This window comes from Punica granatum, chromosome 5, assembly GCF_007655135.1.
Source record: "Punica granatum isolate Tunisia-2019 chromosome 5, ASM765513v2, whole genome shotgun sequence".
NCBI lineage: Eukaryota > Viridiplantae > Streptophyta > Magnoliopsida > Myrtales > Lythraceae > Punica > Punica granatum.
The window spans coordinates 27,939,487-27,964,043 of record NC_045131.1 but is presented as its reverse complement, the minus strand read 5'-3'; the positions used below and the strand labels follow the sequence as shown (position 1 = coordinate 27,964,043).

General features: G+C 36.0%; 2 protein-coding genes across 2 annotated transcripts; both read left to right on the top strand.

The window, feature by feature from the left end:
* Positions 1-1,848: 1,848 nt before the first annotated feature.
* On the top strand, positions 1,849-9,713 carry LOC116207048. Its single transcript, XM_031539908.1, has 2 exons — positions 1,849-3,283; positions 8,616-9,713. The coding sequence occupies exons 1-2, from the start codon at positions 1,981-1,983 to the stop codon at positions 9,572-9,574; spliced, it is 2,262 nt and encodes a 753-aa protein (XP_031395768.1). The 5' UTR covers positions 1,849-1,980; the 3' UTR covers positions 9,575-9,713.
* Positions 9,714-19,819: 10,106 nt separating this feature from the next.
* LOC116209355 (vesicle-associated protein 4-2-like) lies at positions 19,820-22,517 on the top strand. The gene is made up of 7 exons (XM_031542969.1): positions 19,820-20,382; positions 21,000-21,070; positions 21,162-21,243; positions 21,363-21,481; positions 21,610-21,687; positions 21,822-21,941; positions 22,178-22,517. Exons 1-7 carry the CDS (start codon positions 20,124-20,126, stop codon positions 22,235-22,237), a joined length of 789 nt encoding a protein of 262 aa, XP_031398829.1. The 5' UTR covers positions 19,820-20,123; the 3' UTR covers positions 22,238-22,517.
* Positions 22,518-24,557: the final 2,040 nt, after the last annotated feature.

Here is a 24,557-nt window from a genome sequence, read left to right as displayed (position 1 = left end):
TGTAGGTTCTCTAATGAAGGTCCCTTCTCCTTTTTGTTTTGTGATAAATTATTCACATGCGAATTTTCTCCACTATATTTGATAAAAATAAATGATAGGTTCTCCAATGAAAGTCGTTTCTTTTTTAAAAAAAAAATTGAAGAATTTTCCATGCGAATTTATCCATTGTGTTCGAAACTCCCCAAGTCACGCTCCAAATTCAAGTGGTGAGGAATCCGATCGACCCTATAGATGTTACCCTACAAATGAGATGATATATTACCTACATAAGAATAATTTATACAAGAGATTATCCAATTGTTTTATATTATTTCTTAGGAGTTTTGGTCAACTTATATTTTCTTTAGGTTTTTATTATGAAATCGATAATCATATCACATGGTAAAAATATAGTATGAACAATTAGATATTCAATTTTAATTATTTTGTCCAAAATAATTATTTTTTATAGAATTATTGGATTTTTATTTATTAAGAATCCAAAATTTATTTTAATATTTTATTGTTTCACAAATAATTTTCTCACAAAAATGACATACTACATAAATATATTGAAATATTGATGTATGATATTTTGAATTGATGATTATTTGTCTTAATGGATATTGAATAGTTTTGGAAAATTTTATTTTGTGCTAGATATCATATCAGGAAATCAAGATTTGATACGAATGAAGTTGAAAAGATATACAATATCCATTAAATATTGAATACAAGCATACATTATTTCTTATGATTTTATCTTTATAATCTAGAATAATCATATATAAATATATATCAAACTGCAAGTTATAAAATATTATAAATATGTCTTATCTTCCTATGCTAATTTCTTAAATTTTATTTCTTCTTTTTTAATTCAAATATATATTTTCCAATTGTTCTGCTTTTCTAAAATAATACTTTAGATTATATCATTTCAACTTGTCATAGAGGGGCAATAATCCTATATTAAACTTATTTCTGGTCACTTTGGTGGAATAAAAGTAATACTGCCCAACAAAAACTAAATTAGGACGATATAATGTGATTACTATCAATATAATATCATAACATAATTATTTTAACTGAGAAAATTAGAAACTTTTCCCGCGTAACACGAGGGTGTTCATCTAGTTTAAATAAAATAAAAAATTGAAAGAATCACCAAAATTGACGAAGAGCTGGGCAATGAAAGAAGGAAAATTCTATGATATATATGCTGTAAATGTATTTACGGTCCATATGTGTATTCAATTGTTGAGATTTAATCTAGAAATTTCAAAAGTAAAAAATTTTCAAATAAAGGGAAAAAGAGGATGAGGAAGGTCCAAGCTTCTGCCCTTCTTCACCCCCAAAAGGGCGCCCACCCCCCCCCCCCCCCCCCCCCCCCCCCCCCCCCCCCCCCCCCCCCCCCCCCCCCAAAAAAAACAATAATAATAATATAAGAGTAATCGCAACCGGAAGAGAGTGGGAAACGTGGGAGGAGGTAAAATGACTGACCTGCCCCTCAATCTGGATATTTGTCCTTTTTATCCCATGTCCTTTTTTTGGGCAAAGAAGGAAATGGAAAATTACCCATGCACTTTTTTTTTCCCTGGGGAACCTTGTCCCTTGCACCTTTTTCAAAATGTATCCGACGTCCAGAAGTCCAACGGATCATGACTAATTCAGATCGAGCCGAGTCAAAGGGATAAAATTCTTCTAGAAAGAATTTCTTTATTCCCAAGATTTGGATTTGAAACCTTGAATCAACCCCCGTTAGTATCTCATTCACTTTCCTTCTCCAATTTGTAGGATAGAATCATAGATATATGGAATAGACATATATCAAGTCCCGGGTTACGCATACCCTTTACGCGGAAAATATCTATATATGTTGTGTTTCAAAGATCCTGGGTTTCGCATACCATTTACGCGGAAAATATTTCAACTGTCCCAATTCCTTACAGGAACGAACTTCCCTGACCAGTGTTCTAAGCCACTGGAAATTATCGCAAAATGACCATCGATCTGATCCCAGAAAGTGTGAAAAAGTTTTGGAACGAGTGGATCATCCAAAGCTTCCTCATCTTGAGCTTCTCACTTCAGATGTTTCTAGTAATTTTTGCTCCGTTTCGGAAGAAAACCTCAAATAAGTGGATCTCCTTCCTAATCTGGTCGGGTTATTTACTTGCAGAATGGGCCGCTACATTTGCAATTGGACTCATTTTCAGAAGTCAAGGCGATAATGATTCTGCTTTTGCTGATGCTGGGAGTCTTATGGCATTCTGGTCTTCTTTTCTGCTGTTACACCTCGGAGGTCCCGACACTATCACCGCGTTTGCACTCGCAGATAATGTTCTGTGGGTCAGGCACTTGCTTGGACTTGTAGTCCATCTCTCTGCTGCTGTCTATGTCTTCCTTTGCGCCCTCCCGAAGGACAAGCTAATGGTGCCAACCATCCTCATGCTTATTGCCGGTGTTATCAAGTATCTGGAGAGGGTAAGAGCCCTCTTTCTGGCAAGCCTGGATAAACTTCAAGAATCTGATGAACCTCGGCAACATCGTACACTTCGGTCTCAGATCGCATTATCTACTAAGCGCGTTCCTCTTGAGGAGGAGAAGTTGATATGGACTTCGTATAACTACTTTAAGGTCTTTCAGGGGCTCATCGTCGATCTGTACTTGGCCTGGTCTAAGAGGAGGCAGAGCAGAAAGTTTTTCCGATCCACAACTGCAGAATATGCACTAAGAGTAATATTAACGGAGCTAAACTTCATGTATGAAGTGTTGTACACCAAAGTCGTTGTGGTACGTTCTAAGCTTGGTTATTTACTTAGGGCCATATCCTTCAGTATCGTCATTTGTGCTCTTGCACTCTTTGTTCGTGTGGAAAAGCATAGATTCCATCATGTTGATGTGCTAGTTACATACATCTTGCTCTTTGGGGCTGCTGCTCTTGAGGTAACGTCTCTGTTAATGTTGATCTTCTCCGAGTGGACCCTTGTTAGTATCCTAAAGAGGATAGAGCACAGAAACATGATAAAGGAAAGAAAGAGCGATTCAGTTCTCGACCACTACTTTAGTCGACTTGACCACTACTTTAGCCGAATCCTTAGTTGTGTCCTTAGCCTGAAAAAGCCAACCTGGTCGAAACATGGCATTGGCCCTGATGATGTCAAGTACGAGTTTGGTACACGGGTGGTGTTTCGACGTTGGTCTGAATCCATCTCGGGTTGCAATCTCATCAGCTACTCGATGAGTCAACGTCCTGCAAGGAAAATTCGCAAGTCATGTTGGGGATGCTCCAGCCTCTTTACTGGTAAGATCCTTTGCTTTCTGGTGACTATCTCTATATAATTATTAAACTATCCATCCATCTATCCGTCATAGAAGTCACTCATGACTTTTCCTTTTTAATTTTTTATTATTATTTGCCATAAGTATAAAAAGAATGGAGATAGCTTTTTTCTTTTTTCTTTTCAAGAATAAATTAAAACCTTTTCTTTTCCTTTTCCATTTTTAACTTTTAAATTTTTATTAAATTTAGGTATATAAATATTTTTTTTCCGGTGTATACCGCTTAATATTCAAAAGTCTACTAGATCCGATTAATTTAGGGTCGATCGAGCTCGATCCTCTAAGGGATAAACCTTTCTCGATTTCGAATTTTCTCCAATTACAAGATTTGCATCTGATGCCTTATCTAAAGATAACAAGCGCCAGCTCACTTAAAACCAACCAACATCGATTGAGGCTTATTTCAATTCGTCACCAATTTAAATAGTCTCTTTTAATTTGTGATTCTGTTTTTTATGTGTAACACTTGATATTTGAAAGTCCTCTAGGTTCGATTAAGAGTAATCTTAATTTGCTACATATTTTTCAGTCTAATATTGTACTTTTTATACATTTCTCACTTTTCTCTCCCTTCCATGTAAAAACTATCTAAGCATTATTCTTAATAAGTTCATATAAAAATGATAATTTACGATCACGATCTTATTGTTATGGTGAGACCAGTTATTTTGAAAAAAAATAGCTTCTTTCTCAAACTATTATCTAAATTTACCTATTGTGTACAGTTTTTTCATTTTTTTTATAGCTACTAGATGAATGCAAATAATGTCACTATGAAAGTACTGTCCATATTGTGTACAAACTATTTTCATTCCCTCCTCCCAATACCATAAGATTTGACACCATACGTTTTATTAAATCCTCTCTATCTATATATTTTTCTACAAAATACACATACACCCTAAACTTTATATTTCCTTATAAATGTCATTATATTTTCATTTCAATTCATACTATTTATTTTTATTCATAGGCTTTCCTCTTGTATATCATATCTTTTTATGATTTATACTTATACACTTAATTTTTGGTGTTATAAGTAATACTTTTTTCTCCCTTTACCCATATAAGAAAACTATGAAATTTGATTTCATTGTTTATTTATTATTCACAAAGTTATAGAATGTGAACATCTTCATTGTTTTAAAATACATCATATTTTTTCTTTACTTAATTTTTTTTAAACTTGTTTCAAATCATTTAATGTTGTTTATAAACCCCACGATGAAGCGGGCAAAATTTCCTAGTTAATACATTTAAAACTGTTGTTCATTCATGCCACATATCAACCCATGATTTTCTTTTTCTTTTTCTTTTTCTTTTTCTTTTTTATTTTCATTTTTGCATGTTATTGTATGTTTATATATATATATATATATTCATTTTCTTGCATGTTTTTACATATATATATATTTCTTTATTGTTATCATTTTTTATGTTTCTTATTTGCACATTTATATATAATAAAAATTTACCTCTGCACTAGCACGGCCTAACTCGAATGTACCATGCTCCAACTATAATTTTTTTTTTCGATATGTTCATGGATGGATTAATTTGGAAGAGCAAGGAAAACAAGTATGGGTAAAAAATATAAAGATTAAGAATTGGAGATAGATTGTGAAAAAAAAAACAAAATAAGGAGAGGTTGAACATGAGAGGAGGGAGAGTGTGGAGAATAGTATTAAGTGGGCAATATCGTCTCCTCACTTTTATTTTAAGTCATATATACTTTCAACTTTTTAACCGCATTCGATAAATAAGGCTGTGATTACAAAATCAGACTTTCACTTTAGTAGTATAAGATTTGTAAAATTTTTGAATGGGCATCTTTTTCATTATTGGGATCTTTTTTCATATTTCTCATATTTTCAAAATTCTCCATGAACTTTCAACATTATGTATTTGTGACATTTTATTCTTTCTTTTGATAAATATCTATTTATTAAACCCTACTATTCAAATCGAGTTTTTTTTATTGCAATTAGAGTAAAATATTCTTTTTTATTCAAACTAAAAATTCCAACTTTAATATGAAGAATTGATAGAAAGATTAATCTCCCATAGAATTTTTTTTCCTCCTAATGTATCAAAATCCATGCATTAGTGCAAAGGAGCACACATGAGAAAATAACTAGATTAAAACACAAATAAAAATATTAATACAACTATTATCAGTTCTGAAAATTGATGTGATTTTCAAAATTGATGTGATTAATATATATTGTTTTACTTGGACCAGTGATGTTTATATTGTAATAATTGATTTACATGAGAAAATAATATCTTGATACATTTTCTATCAATAAAAGTGATCTCAATTATTTCTTTTTTTTGCATAGTTAGAGAGAAAAATTCAATTATATCCTTTTAGACTTTAGTGTGAAAATTTTAGTATTATCTTTTGGTCCCTCAACAAGGCACGAGACTACCATATTATCATATACGGATATTTTACTATCGTAAATAAAATAGATTATTAATTATAAGCTCCGAGAATAAAATTATAATTACCAACTCTTTTCTTTATGGTCTCACATTAATTTTATTATTTGATTATTTTAATTTATTTTTAACATTCATAATGACTTTAACTTATGATTTAAGCATATTATATACTAGACGCATTGTTTGGCCAACTATATTTTTATTTTTATTCCTTAAAGTTTTTTTAATTACATCAATAATTGAATTAGATCTACTAAGTCATATTTATTATATATAATTGAATAGCATAAAAATAATTTCATAATTAAAATGGTTTTTCATTTTTGCAGTGAAGCGCGAGCCTTGTGCTAGTTATTATTGTAACAAATATGATTACTGGTCCTAGCGAGTGGGTGGGGTTTTCCCAACTGTAACCACTTGCTTTTTTTTAAATTCTTTTTGAAAAAATTATAATATCAATATGTATTAATAACGAAAGGTATCCGAGTTTCGATCAACTAATTTTCACGATTCTCGCGAATACATTATAAGTTCACTGAATCATTTTAATCCCACCAGATGCTTCTTTTTTTCTTAATAATGAAGGATGTCCGAGCTTCAGTCGAATATTTATGTGTTTTTTTTTCTTTTAATAATGAGAGGCATCCAAATTTCAACTGATTATTTCCCACGACTCTCATGAATACCCAACAAGTTTATGGGACAATTATGATTCAACCACACGCTTCTTCTTCTTTTTTTTTTTCTTTTTTTTAAATAACGAAGGGAGTCCGATTTTCGGCCCACTATTCCCACGACTCTCATGAACACCCCACAAGTTCACATGACATATTATAATTCAGCCACATATTAGTACAACGTGCTCGATAGGGAGTATTAATATTGCATAATTTAGGATGTATGTAGATTTTTTTTATCATTGTTTTTGCTTCTTTTTACTTATTCATAAATGGTCTTGAAGTATTTTCTCTCCTTTTCATAGGTATAGAGGAGACTATACAAGTGCCATGCGTGGTAATATAAAAAAAACCTTTAAAGAAAAATAAAAATAATTTTTTGACAAAAACAAAGACTAATTTATATGTGATTTTATGAGAGTTAATAGGGTTTTTCTTTTAAATATGGTGAAGCTTTTTTCACAATTCATTTAATACTTTTATTATAGTAATATATGTTCGAAGGTAATCTTGAGTACTATATATTTTTCAGAGTGCATCCTGGTTATATAATAAATCCAGATATATCATAATGGTTTCTTCTCACTAAAAATAAAAGATAAATTCTTTTCATATATATTTCAATATCCTAATAAATATTGATCGAGAAAAAGACCTAATAAAATAAAACATAGCTCTATAACTATTAAAAATAAAAATTAAACAAATTATAAAGAGATGATCTTCCACATCGTTTAACATAAATTAATCACTATGCCATATAAGAAATCTAAAATTCTTTTAATAATTATGAATGTTATTATATGTACAGATTATGTGTTATATCGAGTATAGTATAAATTATAATCTTAAAATTATTTATCGGAAAAGCTTTTACTCAGTGGTAACACGCAGCCACTTTACCCTAGTAAATAAAACTAAAACTCTTATTTGAATGGACACATGTCAAGCTAATAAAGTTTTTTTTTTTGGTATTAGCTTATAATCTCATTCAAGGCTTAATATATATCTATATATTGATATTTAATAATTTACTACCAAATATAAAATTTTTATTTTAAGTCACCACCAATTTTCGGTAAAATGCAAAGCTACTCCAGCCTAGCCTATTGCAATCCTTGCTTGGATTAGTCGTGGTCCCGAGATGCTCTAAATGAATTTCGAAGATCGCTTAAAATTAACGTGGTTCTCAATGATGAGTATTTAATTTAATTTGTATATAATAAAAATAATAATTATTATAATATTCCGTTTTTATAGTTTTGTTGTAATATTATAATATGGTGCATATTTTCAAACTCTATAATGCACTGCATATATTTTTTGCTTTTCATTACTAAATTAAAGCATCCTCGTACTTTTACACAAAAATAAAGAATTCTCATAATATTTGATTGCATTCTTGCATGATGTCATGTGTAAAAAAGGTATCGGGATCAAATAAAATATATTGCAGTGAGAACAATCTATAATAGTAACATATACAAAAATATGAGATACTTAATGCAGAGAAATATAAAGCATGGATTAATATTTTAATTTTTATAAAATTAATTATATCTTTATATTTCATATTTCATATAAATTTTTGCATTTGTTATCTAATTAAATTTCTCATTTTTTCCCTCCCTCCACGTCTATATGTTTACTAAACTTTCTAATATTACTAATATCATTTATCATACCGAAGATATTGTTGATTGAGATCTTTTTGGAGACACGTGGCATCGCACGGGCCCTTTGCTAGTAGATTCTATGGCATATACTTTTCTTGTTTAATTATAAAGCAAATAAGAAAAAAAATACTTTTATCGTCTAGATGGGAGAGAAAGGAAGAAAGAAGCTGATCAATCTTTGATCGATTGAATGAGAGGGAGAGGGGCGGTTGTGGCTCTGTCGCCTGCCCACCACCGCCCTGAGTTGGGTGGGCATATTCATATATATATTGGTTATAAGGAGATCGGTGTGCCTAGTACAATAAAATAAAAATCGTAATAGTTAATAATAAAGGGACACATCCCACTTAGTAACGAACCGAAAACTTCTTGATTACAAGGTAAGGGCATGCGTCACTACGTTATACCCTCTTTTGATATATAATTTAATCTTGTCATGAGAAAACTAATGTTATAGTAAACCGTGTTTTGATTGATTTGGTGGTGCATGCAGTTCCCCTTCCCCGCCGGCTTCTCTTTTGTTTCCCGAAGGTTAAATTCGATTGCTGGATTTTTATTGGGAAATGCATTCAGTGCCTGGGTCTAGGACATATCCTTGATAAAATGGCATATGCTTCGGAGAACCCCTTTGACAAGGAGTTGTGGGATTTCATATTCAGCGAGCTGAAACGGAAATCCTCGTTTGTACACCAGCCAGAGCAAATCAGGATCATATCTGACGCTAGAGGTTGTTGGGTCCTTGATCGTGAATCAGAAGATTGCAGCAGTAAACTAAAACCTTATGTCCAGAATTTTGAGTTTGGCAAGTCTCTGCTTGCGTGGCATGTCGCCACCGAGCTCTTCTATAATACGGATTCTTCTAATGATGGAAGCAGCAGCAGCAGCTCCGCATCCGCTGGACTCAACAAGCAGCGCGAATTTAGCAAGGCCCTGTCGGATTACATGCTGTACCTTATGTTGATGCAGCCTACCATGACGTCTGCTGTAAGGGGAAATTTCTCGAGAATGTTCGACGAAACCGTGGCAGACGCCAAGAAAGGGCGACCGCCAAAAGGGGAACGGGAAAGCCAAAGACCCTACGAAAGTTACCTAACAGTGATCGATAAAGACCCGACAGAAGTTGAACGGGAAAGCAAAAGATTACTCGAGGATTCTCCACTAGTGGAGGTATATGAGAATAAGGCCGTATCTGCGCTGTGGGATGCGCAGCAGTTGGCCAGAGAGCTGAAGAAGCTGGTGAGGGAGGACAGGTGGAGGATAATGAGTCGGGTTTGGGTGGAAATGATGTCGTATGCAGCGATCCATTGCAGAGCGGCTGCTCATGCCCAGGCGCTGAGTAAAGGCGGGGAGCTTCTATCTTTGGTCTGGATGTTGCTGGCTCATTTGGGCATCGGAGAGCGATTTGAACCATCGGAATATTATGATTATTATGATTCATTTTTTATTGTGTGAACTCAACGCTCTTTTTATTGATATATGTTTGTATGTATTCAGCAAATAAAATAAATTTAAATATATATTTTAATGATTTGTAATTTCGTAATAATGCTATAACATTGCAAATAAAAGCGGGATTGATTGATTTATTGATTGTAAACTTTTTCCTCCCTTTGGTGACATGTACATTTTAATATCTTATTATATGTACTACTTTGAGAGCGGGCGGTCTGCCTTTCACTCGTCCAGAAAGGTGAACTTTAGTTGAAGTTCACGAAAGCTGGCACACGCAGCTCGTGATCGCAAATGTATATTCAAATGAACACAAGAAGAACTCAAGTACCAAGTGTAGACAGGATGGCTGTAAAAGCAAATCTATCTATCTATCTATCTATCTATCTATCTATCTATATAGTAAAATGAGTTAATTCACCCCAAAAAATCCTTTAATGCACCCAGTTAATCTTTCTAATTCTCCCAAAAAAAAACTGCATTAACCATATAATAAGGTTATATTTAATAAAGCTAAAATAGTCAATTCATAAATAAACATATATTAGAAACTAACTACACATATAATTAATGCCCCTATTAAATATTATCATTATTTAAAAAAGGATTTTAACACCATATATATTTCATGGTTTTATATTTTTTTTCAAATTTATCTCATGGTTTAAAAATTACATAAAAAGGCCATGATTTGTATGTTGTTCCAAATATATTCCGACGTGACATTTTCCATCAATTATTGATGGAGTGGTTGATGTGGCTAGGTTTTATTTGTAACAGTAAATATTGTGGTCCATCCTTGCCATTGTGGCTATGAGATAGATTTAAGAAAAAATTTAAAACCATGAAATCGTTTTGAGAAAAACGTAAAACCATGAGACAGATTTGAGAAAAAAACTTAAAACTATAGGATATATTTGAGAAAAACTTAAAACTATTTGATAGATTTCAAAAAAATATAAAACCTATTTTGGGGTATTTTTAAATAGAGAGTGGGCCCAAGGGGACATGTGTCATCATTTTGTTGGGTAGTTCACAAATGACATGACCTCATTACCTCTTAACCGCCCACGTCAGCTTTTCCGTCGATTTTTTTATGGAAATAGCAACGGCGTGATAAATTTGGAACAACATACAAATTATGGGCTTTATATAGTGTCTACCTAGGTCCAGCCCAATCTCTCTCCAATTTCTAGAGATAGAAAATGCTCTTGTTGGTGAGCTAACATGCATTGCGAGCCTACTGTCCACATGTCCCTTCTTCTTTTCTTTGCCATTAGTTCCCGGAAATATCTTCCTCCCCCGGCCTCCATCGAGGGTTCCGGCGCCGCTATGGCCTCTCCGACAACAAATATGAGCGGTGAGAAGCAAAGGACCCAGCTAATACTAAGGAAGATCTAGTGGATGAGCAAATTGATCATGGTGTTCAGGAGGTTGCAAAAGTACTGGAAAAATGCTGAACATCGAAGGGGGCAAAAATGAAACAGGAGAAGAGCTAACCAAAGCTCGAGAAGAGGTGACTTCTATTGCTCCCGATGGTGCTGAGAAGGTTAAAGAAAAGGTTGAGAAGGCTAGTGAAGCAGTAGAGGATAATGGTACCACAAGGGATGAAAATCAAAGTATTAATTCTAAGGAGAGCTCGGATTAAGAGGCTGATATTATCGAGGCACATCGGGTTAGCCTGAGAAAGCCCAAGCATGTTGTTTTAGGTGTTCATCAAGCTATTCTAAATGTACAATGTAGAAGGCAGTCAAAGGCAAAGAAGAAAGGAAAAGGGGGCTTCGCCTCTAATTCCCCTAGATGAATATTGTTGCTTGGAAAATCAGGGGGCTTAATGACCACGTAAAACAAAGGATGGTCCTAAACTAATAAAGGACCAAAGAGTAGACATGGTACGTTTGTTGGAGACTCGAGTAAAGGAAAGCAATGCAGGTGGGATCTCAGCCAAGTGGAAAAACTTGCAATGGCCATTATCTCGTGAAGGATTTACAACCTCGCTTCTCAACAAGACATCCCCATTCATACATTGTGGATTGGATCTCCCTTAGGGAAAAGGTAGAGTATGTCTAACATTCATATATGGCTTGAATAATATGAAAGAACATAAGGTATTGTGGAATGATCTATGTTCTTTGGCTAGTTCTATAACTTGTGGATGGGCTTTACTAGGGGACTTCAATGCGGTGAGGGAGCCTAGTGAGGTGAAGACTAAAAGTAAGATCGTAGAGCTAGACCAAAGCATGAAGGATTTGGATCGGTGCCTAACAAATCTAAGTTTAACAAATCATCTATATACAGGCTACCATTACACTTGGAGTAACAAAAGAATAGAGGAGTTCCAAGCAAGGAAGCTCGATAAAGTTCTTGTTAATGAGAACTAGTTGCATGATCATTCAGTTATAATAGTGGAGGTTCTTGCCCCTACTATCTCAGATCACAGTCCTAGTCTCTTGAGACTTGGAGATATGGAGAACTCAGGGTCCAAGCCTTTTAAGTTTTATAAATTCTGGAAAGAACAACCTAGTTTTCTAGATATTGTGAGAGAGATTTGAAGGGTCTACCTGTAAGGGGACCTTGTCAAGATGCTTTATCAGAAGCTCGGGATTCTGAAAGGGAAATTGAAGGTATTTAACAAGAAAACTCTTAGGGATGTTTAACAAAGAGTATTTTCCTTCGAAACTCAGATGGAGGCTATTCAAGTGTCGGCGATGGGAAGCACTCAATCTGTTGACGCTATCCAGAGGGAGCTTGAGGTCAGACGATTATATTTGGTAGTTGTTAAGGCTTGGGAAAATTATTTTAGACAAAAATCAAGAGTCGACTGGCTGAAACTTGGTATTCAATACCAAGTTCTTTCACAGCAGTCAAAGATAAGAATTCCAGGAATACCATCAAACTGCTTTTGTAACGCTGATGACCGGAAGTTGGAGAGAATGAATGACTTTAAAGAAGAAGTTGTTGCTTTCTACAAAGTCCATTTGGGACATAGCTCAAGCTCAAATGTTACCACAGAGCAGATCTTATGTCTTACTGAGAAGAAGGTGCCTCATTCTATGGAGCACATTCTGACTGCTGCTATCATTGACGAAAAGATTAAGCAAGTGTGTTTTCTATGGGTGCTGATAAAGCCCCTAGTCCTGATGGGTACTACGTGTTCTTCTTTAAATTTTGTTAGGATATTGTTTCTATCGATTTTTTTGTTACTGTGCAATATCATTTTTAGATAGGGGCATGAGAAGAGAGGCAAATGTCGCTATAATTACTCTACTGCCCAAAAAGCCCAAGGCAAATCGTATGAAGGATTTCAAGCTAATCTCTTATTGCAATATATTCTATAAATGCATTACCAAAGTCCTAGCAAATAGGATTAAACAAATGCTTGCAGAGATAATAAGCAAGAATTAATTTGCTTTCATAAAAGGCAAACGATTTAATGATAATGTTCTCTTGGCGCACGAGTTGGTAAGAAATTATCACAGGGCCCATAAAGGTGGACCTAATGAAGGCTTTTGATTCTATTATTTAGGATTTTTTACTGAAGACTTTCAATGCTATAGGATTTCTGAGCAAGTTTATAAGCTGGATTCAGGGATACATCACTTACCCCCCTTCTTTTTTGTGGCTGTCAATGGCTTGATTGCAGGTTACTTTTCGGGAAAGGGAGGGGTAAGGCAAGGAAATCCTTTGTCACAATATCTCTTTGTGATTGGAATGGAGGTTCTTTCTCGACTTCTTGACTTTGTAGTTGCTCAAGGGATATCATCCTAGATGCAAATCAATTTCACTCACTCATCTCTGTTTTGCTGATGATATGTTTATATTTTTCGATGGATCTGAAAGCTCAGTGATGACTATTGTAGATACTATAAGCGTCTCTACAAGTGGTTTGGCTTGAAGCTTAATCAGGACAAAACTGAGTTATATTGTAGAGCCATGGAATACTAAAAAATTGAGAATTTACTGCACTGCACTGGATTTAAGAAGGGTAACTTACTTGTCATGTATTTTGGCCTTCCTTTTACTTTTGGGAAGTTATCCGTAAGGAACTGTGAGAGTTTGGTGGAAAGGATCACGAAGAGGATAAAAAGTTGAACTGTGAGACACATTTCTTTTGCCAGGGGATTCAACTTCTGAATTCAGTTCTGTTTAGTATGATTTCTTATTGTTGTGCTCATTTTATCTTGCCAAAAAATGTTATTCATTTAGTTCATTAAAAAATGCAGATCCTTTATCTGGAAGGGTATAGATGAGCACAAAGGTAGGGACAAGGTGAGTTGGAATGAAGTTTGTTTGTCTAAAGGAGAAGGACGCTTACACATATGAAATATAGAGGAATGGAATAAAGCTTGTGTTTTGAGGAGCATAGATTATTTTGACTGATGTAGGTTTATTATGAGTCGCTTGGCTGAAGCAATACCTAATCGAGAGAAGATGTTTTTGGACGTTAAAAGTTCCCGGATATTGTACCTAGAATTGGAGGAAGATCCTTCAACTTAGATCTCTTGCTAGGCCTTTGTTGAAGAATGTTGGGAGGGATTGGCAACTACAAGTTTCTAGCATAACTGCTGGTTACTTGTGGGACCTTTAGCCCTATATTGTACTTGTGGTCTGCAATGCTTTCCTACTATAAAAAGTCATGAGTCGGTTAGTTGTGTCCTCAAGAATGATATTTGGCAATGGCCAAGGAACATTGATCTGTAGTCTCAGGAAATAAAGTGCTGGGCAAGCACTATTTCCCCTGGATTCACAGACCATGTTATTTGGCTCCCAGCATAAATTTGGAGCCTATAGAACAACAATTGCATGGAACAGTCTCTGAAGCAAAGGTTCAAAGGTTACATGACGAAAATTGGTGTGGTTTGCTGGCCACATCCCCAAGGCTTCTTTCATTAGTTGGTTAGCTATTCTTAACAAGCTAACCCTCAATGTGAGTTTTGCAGTGACTATGAGGAAACTAAGGATCATCTATTCTTTGGATGTAGGATTGCACGGGGGATCTAGTGCAGTTTATTATACCCAAGGGGTCATGTTGGACGACCAACAAATTGGAAACTTGAACTTCAATGGGTTTCAAACTTGAAAAGCGGGTCACTTGATACTACTACACAGAGATTCATCTGGACCATATACATCTACGTGATATGGAATGAAAGGAACTTGAGAATATTTGAGAAGAAATTAGCAAGCATAGCGGATTTAGTGCTCCATGCCATCGAACTTTTGAAGATGAAATTGTTATCAATTCCATATGTACAGTTTAAGTTGTCTAGATCTTCTATAGCTCAAAGTTTGGGATTATAGTATTATCCGAGTTTGTATGTTGGATGAGTGGACTCTTGTACATATTTTTTGCTCAATGAAAATTACACCACTTATAAAAAAAAAACATGGGTTATATTACGTATTTTTAAACCATGTGATATATTTGCGAAAAGTTTCAAATTATGGGATATATGGTGTTAAAAATCTTTTAAAATCATAATCCATGACATATATTTATCACAAGCCATTGATTCGATCAACTTAATGTTATACAAAGAGATTAAAATTTTAATATTTGTAAATGTTGTTAACACAAAGTATAGTCTTTAAAAAATTATGTCAGTAAAATTTATATAAGAAATCAAATATATATATATATATATATATAAGTAGGAGCACGTTTATGTGAAAGTAACTTTTTTAAAGCCCTCAACTCTTAATTTATCGATCTTTGAACTGATTGAAAATTTTAATTCTTTATAAGAGATTCGTGTATTTATCCACTTATAACATTGAGACTTCATAAGTGCAATGTCTTTTACGATCACTATATATGTATCTTTTTTTTCCGTCTCATTATAAGGTCTCTTATTTAATTTTTCATTTCAATTCAATGTCTTTTGCGACCACTATCCATGTATATCTTTTTTCTGTCTCAATACAAAATCTCTTATTTAATTTTTCATTTACCTTCCCCGTTATATAAGGTCCACTTTCTGTCAGTTTATTTCTTCCCTACTATTACGACTCTAGAATATTTTGTTGGACGACAAAAGCATATAGGGGGTGACAGGAGTCGACGTAGTTCCGGTCGACGTGGCTGAACAAATACAATCAGCCGAGATGAAGGGAAGGTGAGCAAGGGTCTCAGATCCGATGCTCTGATACTGTCTTAGGGTTTGTAACAGAAGAATGAATGGACAATCAGGTGAATTGTATTGTTGTGAATGAACATCCATATATGGATGTCTCGATCCAATTTACGAGATTGACCTTGCAACTTGTCAAGGGGCCAAATTAGCGACCTAAAAGCTTAAGCCCAAGTTGCTAGTAATTTCATCGGTTGGTTCTTATTAACTACTCGCTAATCCTTCTTCCCATTTAAGGTGTTACAATATCCCACACTCAAAGACTTGACGTCCTCGTCAAGCTGCTTAAAGAAATCCTATCCAGACCCAGGACACTTCATCAGGCAGGTAAGATTGTAGAGGTGGCTCTTGCGGTTCAAGATGTAACTCTTACCACAGTCCGGCTGGCACACTTCTCCGATACCATTTGTAACAACCCGATCCAACACCGGCCCAAAAGCTTAAGCCAAATTGCTAATAGTCATATATGTTGGTTCTTATTAACTCCATAGAGCCGCGATGAGAGACAAGTGATTTCTAATAACTTAGCGACTCCTAATCTTCTCTGGCTGCTTTACAAAGAGAGCTCGTGGTGAGATTGAGATGGGAAAATAAAATAACTCTTAAAATCTCACAATATGAAAATTAAATCCGGAACATCTCAATTTCAAATGAGAATGTGGGCCTTTGATCGCACCATTTTTTTTTTCATTTTTCCATATTCAATAACATGTGGTTAAAGGCAAAATCGGCCATGAAATTCTTCAATTGGCCGTCCCTCTATTGATGGTGAGGACAAATCAGCGAAAACAAACATATACATATTATCTTGGCCCTAAGTGTCGAGGGTTCATTTTGAATGTTGACCCTCGTCCTTGGAATGTTGACAATAATTCAGCATTAATTTGGCCCTTGGCACAAGCTCGTGCATTGAGGAAGAGGGTTTCCAAGACTTGGACCGAAGATTTCTTCTTCCACCTTAACCCAAACTTCTAGTGTGAGCACTCTGAACTCGACTTTTACTGCGTTTTCTTATATAAGTTCCCGTGAGAATCACCCAATTTCTTTCTCGTAGACGGATAAGCTCTCATGACAGAAGAAATTGAACAGTCACCGAACCCTCTAATTAAATTTCATGCGCTTAAGCCTTATCCGATTGCTTATAAATATATGTACGCTACAGTTAAGTCTTATTCGATCTCTCAACCCGCGTCTGGCATCGGGTTCCTTTTTTCCTGATATTCGACCCAATATTGGACGCGTCAATGGAAGCCCACTTGCACCCCATTAATGACAGTGACCTTCCTTTGATCAATTTCAATTAATTAATCAATAAGAACCTAAATTATGACATAAATTCATCAACTAATCCTACTTAACCCACTTATGAACTACTCAATAAAGAAAACTCCAATGAAAATAATAAATATTGCCCCCATTTCTTTTAGGGAAAAAAAATTGCCCTCTAAAAATCAAACCTACTTTACCCCCAAAAGTCAACACCCGCCCACGTCAACGCCCTCCTTCTGAGGAAGAGCTGTGCATTTGTCTGTCGTGGTTGAAAAATGAGAAATTCCGATAAATCCAATATTGAAAGAGGTCAATAAAGTGGCCTCGTGGGGCCCACGTTACGGTGTCGTTTTGCGACGAGCTTCCTTGTTCCACGCTAATCAATATAGCATAGTTAGTTTCCCCGCTTATGGCTCATTTCTTTAAAAAAAAAAAAAAGGAAAAAAGAAGAGGAGAGAGAATCATATCCGATCCAAAAGAAGAAAATAGAAAATATAATAAAGTGGAGTGATGTGAAAATCCCAAAAAAAAGGGCACAAGACAGGATAAAATCTCTTATCATGCATATTTTTGGAATTGGAATTTTCTTATCTTATGGCTATGGAGATGTTGAACATCAAATGCACTTTGGAAACTCTTTGGAAACTATCAAAAAACCTCCTTATAAGAACTTTTGAGGGCATTCTATAACATCTACTTTGAATAACGAAACTTCCGGTTATGAAACAAACAAAGTAAGTCAAGCCGGGCATTTACGATTCGATTTGGCACTCTATGCTAGAGTCATCAACTACTTGCGTGAGATAGACTCAAATTTAAGAAGAGTTTCTCTGGCTAGATGATTTTTGTGGTAAATGAGATGGTATCCTATTTATAGAGAGGTCCGAAGGTGACTAACGTATGAAGAAGTGCTAGGATCTCTTCTGTGCAATAGATATATTATTGAATAACATGAATGTTCGTGTATTGCAAGACATACGAGATGACATCCTCATCACCCCTTCGTTATGCCACTCATATGCTAAGGAATAGCATCAAGGTCACACCTTCACAATCCATACTATTCATATCCGCGAAGCACTCATTAATACAACATCTTAGTTAACAGGTAAAGACGTGCGTCATTGCGCTACATTCTTTTTTTCAGTGGGCTGGAAGCTTTAAATTGAGATTATGTTTAATTTTGTATGTAGTTCCGGTCATCCTGTACTTTATGTGAAGGAGAGTCAATATTATCAATATTTGCACATAACCAAAAAATATATTAGTATTTAGACAACTATTTTGCCATTGATCCCAAGTTCTAGAAATCCCGTACAGCACTAGGGAATAGTTGGAAGTTGACAGCTCTGAAATATGGAAAATATTAATTTGTTTTTTGGGTAAAGCTAAAAATTGATCGAGGCCCTTTTACATAGCACTTTTCTTTTCGAGTAACGAAAGCGATGCATGGCATGCTCTTGATAAATCAGAACATTTTACATGGTATGATATATTATCAGCATAATTTCATCAATGCAAGCATTATAAATGTTTCTTTTGTCGTTTTCCAACTTTTTTTTATTTTCATTTTAAAGTTAGAAGAGGGACTTATAAATAGGAATGATAGACTGAAAGGGAATAGTCACTCCTTAAAATTATGATATTATAAATAGATATATATTTTATTCCTTAATTTTTAATGAAATTGTTGATTTCACTCATTCTGCTTCAGGAGATTTGCCTTTCCCTACATTTGGATGGAGGGCAACAGAGAGATGAGACTAGAGTTGGGAGTTTCTATTGGATTTTTCAAAATTTGTATACTAATTTTTAGTGTTTCAAAATTAAGCACTTAATTAATTAAAAAAATATGTATAGGAAGAGATGATGAATGATAAGGATGAAAAAATATTCTCTAAGGAAAAAAGAGTAGCGATAAGTGAAAAATGACTCTTCATTAAGTCAAATTTTTTATCTTACTCATTATTTGATTTTTCGACTCAATAATTAAGTAGATCAGGCCATTATTTTTCATCTTTCTCTTTTATTCATTTTCCTATATATCTTATTTGTGACTATCTTTTTAGCAGTCACTAATTAAGAAAAGTTAAGGATAAATTATAAATGTAACTGTCATTGTAATTGTGACTACTTATACTTAACTAAGTAGTAATCAAACATAAACCAAAGTCTCCGTCCCCTTTCATTTCTTATTGTTTTCTTCATTCAATCCAAATAGAGGTTAAGTTTGCATTTGGTTTCTAAGTAGAGTTATTACTATATTTAAATTTACTCCGCTTTAAGAAAATGAAGACAAAATAGGCGGGAAAATTTATTATTTGAAAATTGGTCATGATAATTCTTAAAAAAGTATGTGAGAGAATTTATTATAAAATTAGAGAAAAAGACAAAAGGTAATGAATAATGAAGAGAATTTAACATTAAAAATTAGTTATAATAATAGTTAACAAAAAATATATGAAATAATTTACTATTAAATTGAAAAATAAAGATAAAAAAGTCATGATTGTATTGTTGATTTGAGAGAATAACTGATTTGAATTGAATTAAGTAAAATCTTGATTTGAAAAACAAACAAAACCCAATATTTGGTGAAAAGAACCTTCCCTCCATAAGTATGATGGGAAAGAACCTTCCCTCCATCGATTCAGATCCTAATCCCATCCAGAAGTATGAAGGAAAATAAATTGAGACGAAAGTCCAATTAGTAAGAATTAAATCGGAAATCATATTGAAAGTGAGTTAGAAGTTAGAACTTTTTTTATCTGTCTATTCTTTTTTTAATGTTTTGTTCATTTAAATTTCTGCCTTATTATTGTGGGAGGAGCTGTATAATTACCTGAGCAGGTGGGCGGACGTGAACGGGACTTATCAAATCCGTCTCAGTTCTGCTCCTAAGGTCCGATTTGGTTCCACCATTTTCAGCTCCAACTTCCACTTCTCCCACTTAGGAAGAACACACAGACCGAGATTTTGCCCATCTGAGGAAGGAACGAAGAAGGAGTGGAAGAAGACCCGTCGGAGATCCTTCAGCAAACCATCTAAGGAGCTTCGGAACGCCGTCGTTTGAGGCTAAAGGACGGCCCTTTTATGGTCTTGGAGGGCGGCTGCTGGTGTAGAGTAGGAGGAGGTCGTGCTGAATTCCGGCGATGGCGGTAGCTGAGCAGACGAGACCGGCGGCTTCGGAGGGCAAGGTCTGGGGGTTCTTCAAGTCAGCGTTCCGGAACGGGTCGAACGGGTCGTCGGCTTCGTCGTCAACCATGAACGTTCATCACCACGGCGGCAACCCTCCGCTGCCGGAGGGATCGCTCCTTCAGGGATCCAATTCGGTCTCGTCGGTGGCGAAGTCGTTGCTTCCCAACCGCCGCCGGCTCAAGCTCGATCCCGCCACCAAACTCTACTTCCCATGTAAAATTCTCACTCCTTATCACTTTCGAGTTTCGTTTGTAAATCTGCCGTTGCTACTGCGATCTTCTTCCCCTGTCTTTGGTTCCTTGGAGATTCTTTGCAAGCATTGATCTTCGCCGCTTAATTGGCGATTCTTTCGGTCCGATTTACTGCTGAGAAAGTCGGTGGTTGCCTTCTTTAGAAATCCGAGGTAGGTAATTGCTTAAAGGAACGTAATGGGACAAAGAAGCAGATGACTTTTGATATTTCCTGCTGTGATTGGTCTACATGAGATGATATTTAATGCCTTCTTTAGTCTGGTTTCATAGTTCAAGTTATGGTCCACATTCGTGCTTGTATTCATACTGGTTGAATAGCTCATCTTGGTTTTTGATGTAGACAATGTAGAATTGGTTCGGAAACATGTTTGAAGCTCCGATATGTGCTGTCAGGAAGCTGATTCTAATCATTAGCTTGACCAATTTCTCGAGTTTGTGCTTTCTTTTGGAAGCATAGGGTAATAATCGAGTGGTGGACGGGAAGAGGCACAAGGTCGATGGGCACCATTGATCGGCCCTGTTGCTGAAAACATGTTCCAGAGATGCATTTTTCATTTTTGTGTATTTCTAAATTTCCAGATGAACCCGGGAAGCAGGTCAGGAGCGCCATCAAGATTAAAAACATAAGCAAGTCCCATGTAGCCTTCAAGGTACTGGAGACAGATTTCATGTTTTTTGCCCCTTCCATTTATGCATTAGTTGGGTGAACTTTGTCATGAGCTTATCACTTTATTGTTGTAGTTTCAAACAACTGCACCGAAAAGCTGTTTCATGCGCCCACCCGGGGCCATTCTTGCACCTGGTGAAAGTATCATTGCAACAGGTGATAAATCATTCCAATGCATATTAGATGGTTCTTCTTATATGTTCTCTCTAGTTTCTGTTCTGATAACCTGGGAAAACCTATAATCTTTTCCCTTTGGCTTTCTGTTGGTTGTTTAGTATTCAAGTTTGTGGAGCAGCCAGAAAACAATGAAAAACCAGTGAATCAGAAGAGCAAGGTTAAATTCAAGATCATGTGTCTGAAGGTCAAAGGACCAATGGACTATGTGCCTGAGATGGTATGTTCGAGCATCTTGTAATGCACTTGATATTATGATTTACGATATTGCTGATATTCAACAGTCCTCTATATTGATGCTCGACATCTATTCCATATAACTAAAATGAGGAGGTTTCGTTTTTGCAGTTTGATGAGCAGAAGGACCAAGCTGCAGTTGAACAGATATTGCGTGTTGTTTTTCTTGATCCTGAGCGTCCCAGTCCAGTAAGTTTTCTTTGAATAAATCCATATTTCATGTCATCCAGTGCTTTTCCGCATGGGAATCGCTCAAGAAAAATGAAATTTTTAGTGTGATTGGTCGCTTTGGGCTAATTTCATCTCGGTGTTTCTCTTGTTAGGCTCTGGAGAAATTGAAGCGCCAATTGGCTGATGCTGATGCTGCAGTCGAGGCTCGAAAGAAACCTCCAGAGGATGCAGGCCCGAGGATTATCGGCGAAGGACTTGTGATCGATGAATGGGTGAGTCCATCAAGCTTATCCCAAATTGGAATTATACAAGATTCTTTGGTTTTATGGACAATACATACTGGCTACCTCCTGAAATGCCGAGTAGTAATGGCTCATGCACTTTACACTGAGGGTTCATTTTTCATCGAAATTCATCCACAAACCTAAAATGATAAGAATCATGAAACACCTCGGCTTAATTTCTTAGTTTGTTTTCTGATCTATCTTGCTTTCCCTGTATTCTGTAGAAAGAGCGGAGGGAAAGATACCTTGCTCGTCAGCAGGTTGAGGGGGTGGATTCGATGTAAATTTGAGCTCTTCCCATACCTTCTGCTGCACAATAACTGTGGTAGATCCGTGTCCGGAAGATTTTATGTATTCTATTTGCGGGTTAAAATTTTTGCCCCTTGGAACTTTGGAGTGTGATATCTCAAATGACACAGAAAATTGTGCAGGAAAGACTTTTAAATCGTTCATCCTCTGTTGTAAAATGTATGTATCTGAGGTTCATTCTTGTTTGTAATCTGAGGTACTGTTGTTCCGTGATTTTGTGTTATCAAGCTCCCCCTGCTCTGCGCTTTAGATAAATGTGATTTTCTTTGTCTCTTCACCAGTGGCAACGCTCTCGACAATTCATATGATACTTGTCTCGACGATACCCTTGGCCGGTTTATTTCCAGCTTTGGATTGAGGGTTTTGCATCATGTTGATGGTTGGTTTGGAATGAATTAGCATTTACGTGAAGATGGCATGAAACTTTGAGAGCGGGACTAGCTTAGGTTCTCTATTATGCAGATGTCGGGTTATACAAAGGAGTACATGTCTTTTGTTGGATTGCATTGGTTCAATGATACACGGGAAATTCTAAGGTACCGATGGGTAGTGTACCTTCCATTTCTATGATCGATGAAACGAAAAGAGGGGATCTGACAGTCCTAAAGGTGGGGGTGCGGTAACAGTCTTGAAGAGAAGGTTCGTTCTTCCATAAGAACGTATCAAGAAGGGGTAATCCGACGGTCTTGAAGGTGGGAAAGTATCTTCGTGTACTGTATGGACAATGTTCTTGAAAGAGGGCGGTCAAATCTTCCGTAACGATGAATAAAAGAAGGGCAATCCAACGGTTTCGGAGGTAGGGATGCGGTATCCTCGGGTCCTGTATAAACGACATTCTTTAAGACCAGGTGGTGTCGGGAAACTAACAGAAGAAATTGCCCAGAAAGTGACTATTTGCCACTAGAAACAGAGCTAAAACCGACGCCTCCTACCAATGGTTTTGGCCCCGAACACTATCAAAACCAACCGCCGCAATGGCCCATTCATCCCTATAAATTGATGATACGGAACCTCAGTTCTTCCTCATCTCCGACGCTATACAAAAGATACACACACACATGCATATACATATATATATATATATTATACATAATCTTTCACAGACTGAGAGAGCATGTGCAGAGGAAGTACAAGCAGTTTGGCTCAAATGGAGGGGCAGAGTGAAGTTTGCAGCAAGTGGAGCTTGAAATTTGCAGCTGCAGCCTTCTCAAAGACCTGACGCCGAGCAGAGATTTCCTCCTTTGTCGAGGCTTCTGGGGCACGGTAGAAGAAGTGAAGAATAAGAAGGTAATGAGAGAAGCGACGGTGCAGAGTCTCTTCACAGTCATGTACTTGAACTGTTGGGCTCAGAACTAGATTATAGCTGAAGAAACATCTACCAGGAGCTGCGGAGAGGCATACTGGCTGTTGCGGCTCCTGATTGATACATGTACGAGATTTGTACACAAATCAAGTTAGCCTTACCCACTTGAACATCGATAACTTCATGTACACATCCCATCGGTAAAACCGCAGGGTCCCTGCCTGATAGCCAATGATCTCAATGTAAAATTGGAACTTATCAAGCAATTTTTACATGAAGCGGAATTGCAAGATGTGCGAGTTGCATATTGATAAATTGTTGATTGGAAAGCTTGATTTCATTCATAGCTTGACTCTGTACATATATTACCGATTACAAGGAAAAAGATGAAGGATATCTATTGCCTAATAAGTATGTAACTGATAAGGCTAGTTAATATACATGATACAATATATCCTGCTAATCTTGGCAATAAGTGATATACCCCCTAATACTCCCCCTCAAGTTGGAGCATGAGGATCTCGAATGCCCAACTTGCCCAAAAGAAAGCGGAATCGATCTCATCCTAAGACCTTCGTAAAGATGTTTGCAAGCTGTAGTTTTGTTGGAACATGAGAAGTCTTAATCACGCGAGACCAAATGTGTTCACGAATAAAGTGGCAATCTATCTCTATGTGCTTTGTCCGTTCGTGAAACACTGGATTTGTTGTAATATGTAGAGTAGCCTGATTGTCACAAAACAATCGAGTAGGTTCACTATATTTGATCCCAAGAGAATCGAGCAAACTCCGAAGCCATAAGACCTCACTGAATGCTTCTGTCATGGCTCGATTCTCCGCTTCAGCTGAGGAACGAGACACCGTGGACTGTTTCTTTGTCTTCCATGAAATAGGACAACCTCCCAATGTAACAAAATATCTTGTAATCGAGCAACGTGTCATGGGACAACTAGGCCAGTCCGAGTGACAATAGACTTCGAGTTCCAATGACCT

What these genes read in the sequence shown, in the direction of transcription:
- LOC116207048 (XM_031539908.1), top strand. Translation starts at nt 1,981, where the DNA reads ATGACCATCGATCTGATCCCAGAAAGTGTGAAAAAGTTTTGGAACGAG. An exon ending in ATGCTCCAGCCTCTTTACTG is followed by an intron (nt 3,284 to 8,615) that starts GTAAGATCCTTT and finishes TGGTGCATGCAG; the next exon opens with TTCCCCTTCCCCGCCGGCTT.
- LOC116209355 (XM_031542969.1), top strand. Translation starts at nt 20,124, where the DNA reads ATGGCGGTAGCTGAGCAGACGAGACCGGCGGCTTCGGAGGGCAAGGTC. An exon ending in TGAAAGTATCATTGCAACAG is followed by an intron (nt 21,244 to 21,362) that starts GTGATAAATCAT and finishes TTGGTTGTTTAG; the next exon opens with TATTCAAGTTTGTGGAGCAG. An exon ending in TGGACTATGTGCCTGAGATG is followed by an intron (nt 21,482 to 21,609) that starts GTATGTTCGAGC and finishes TCGTTTTTGCAG; the next exon opens with TTTGATGAGCAGAAGGACCA.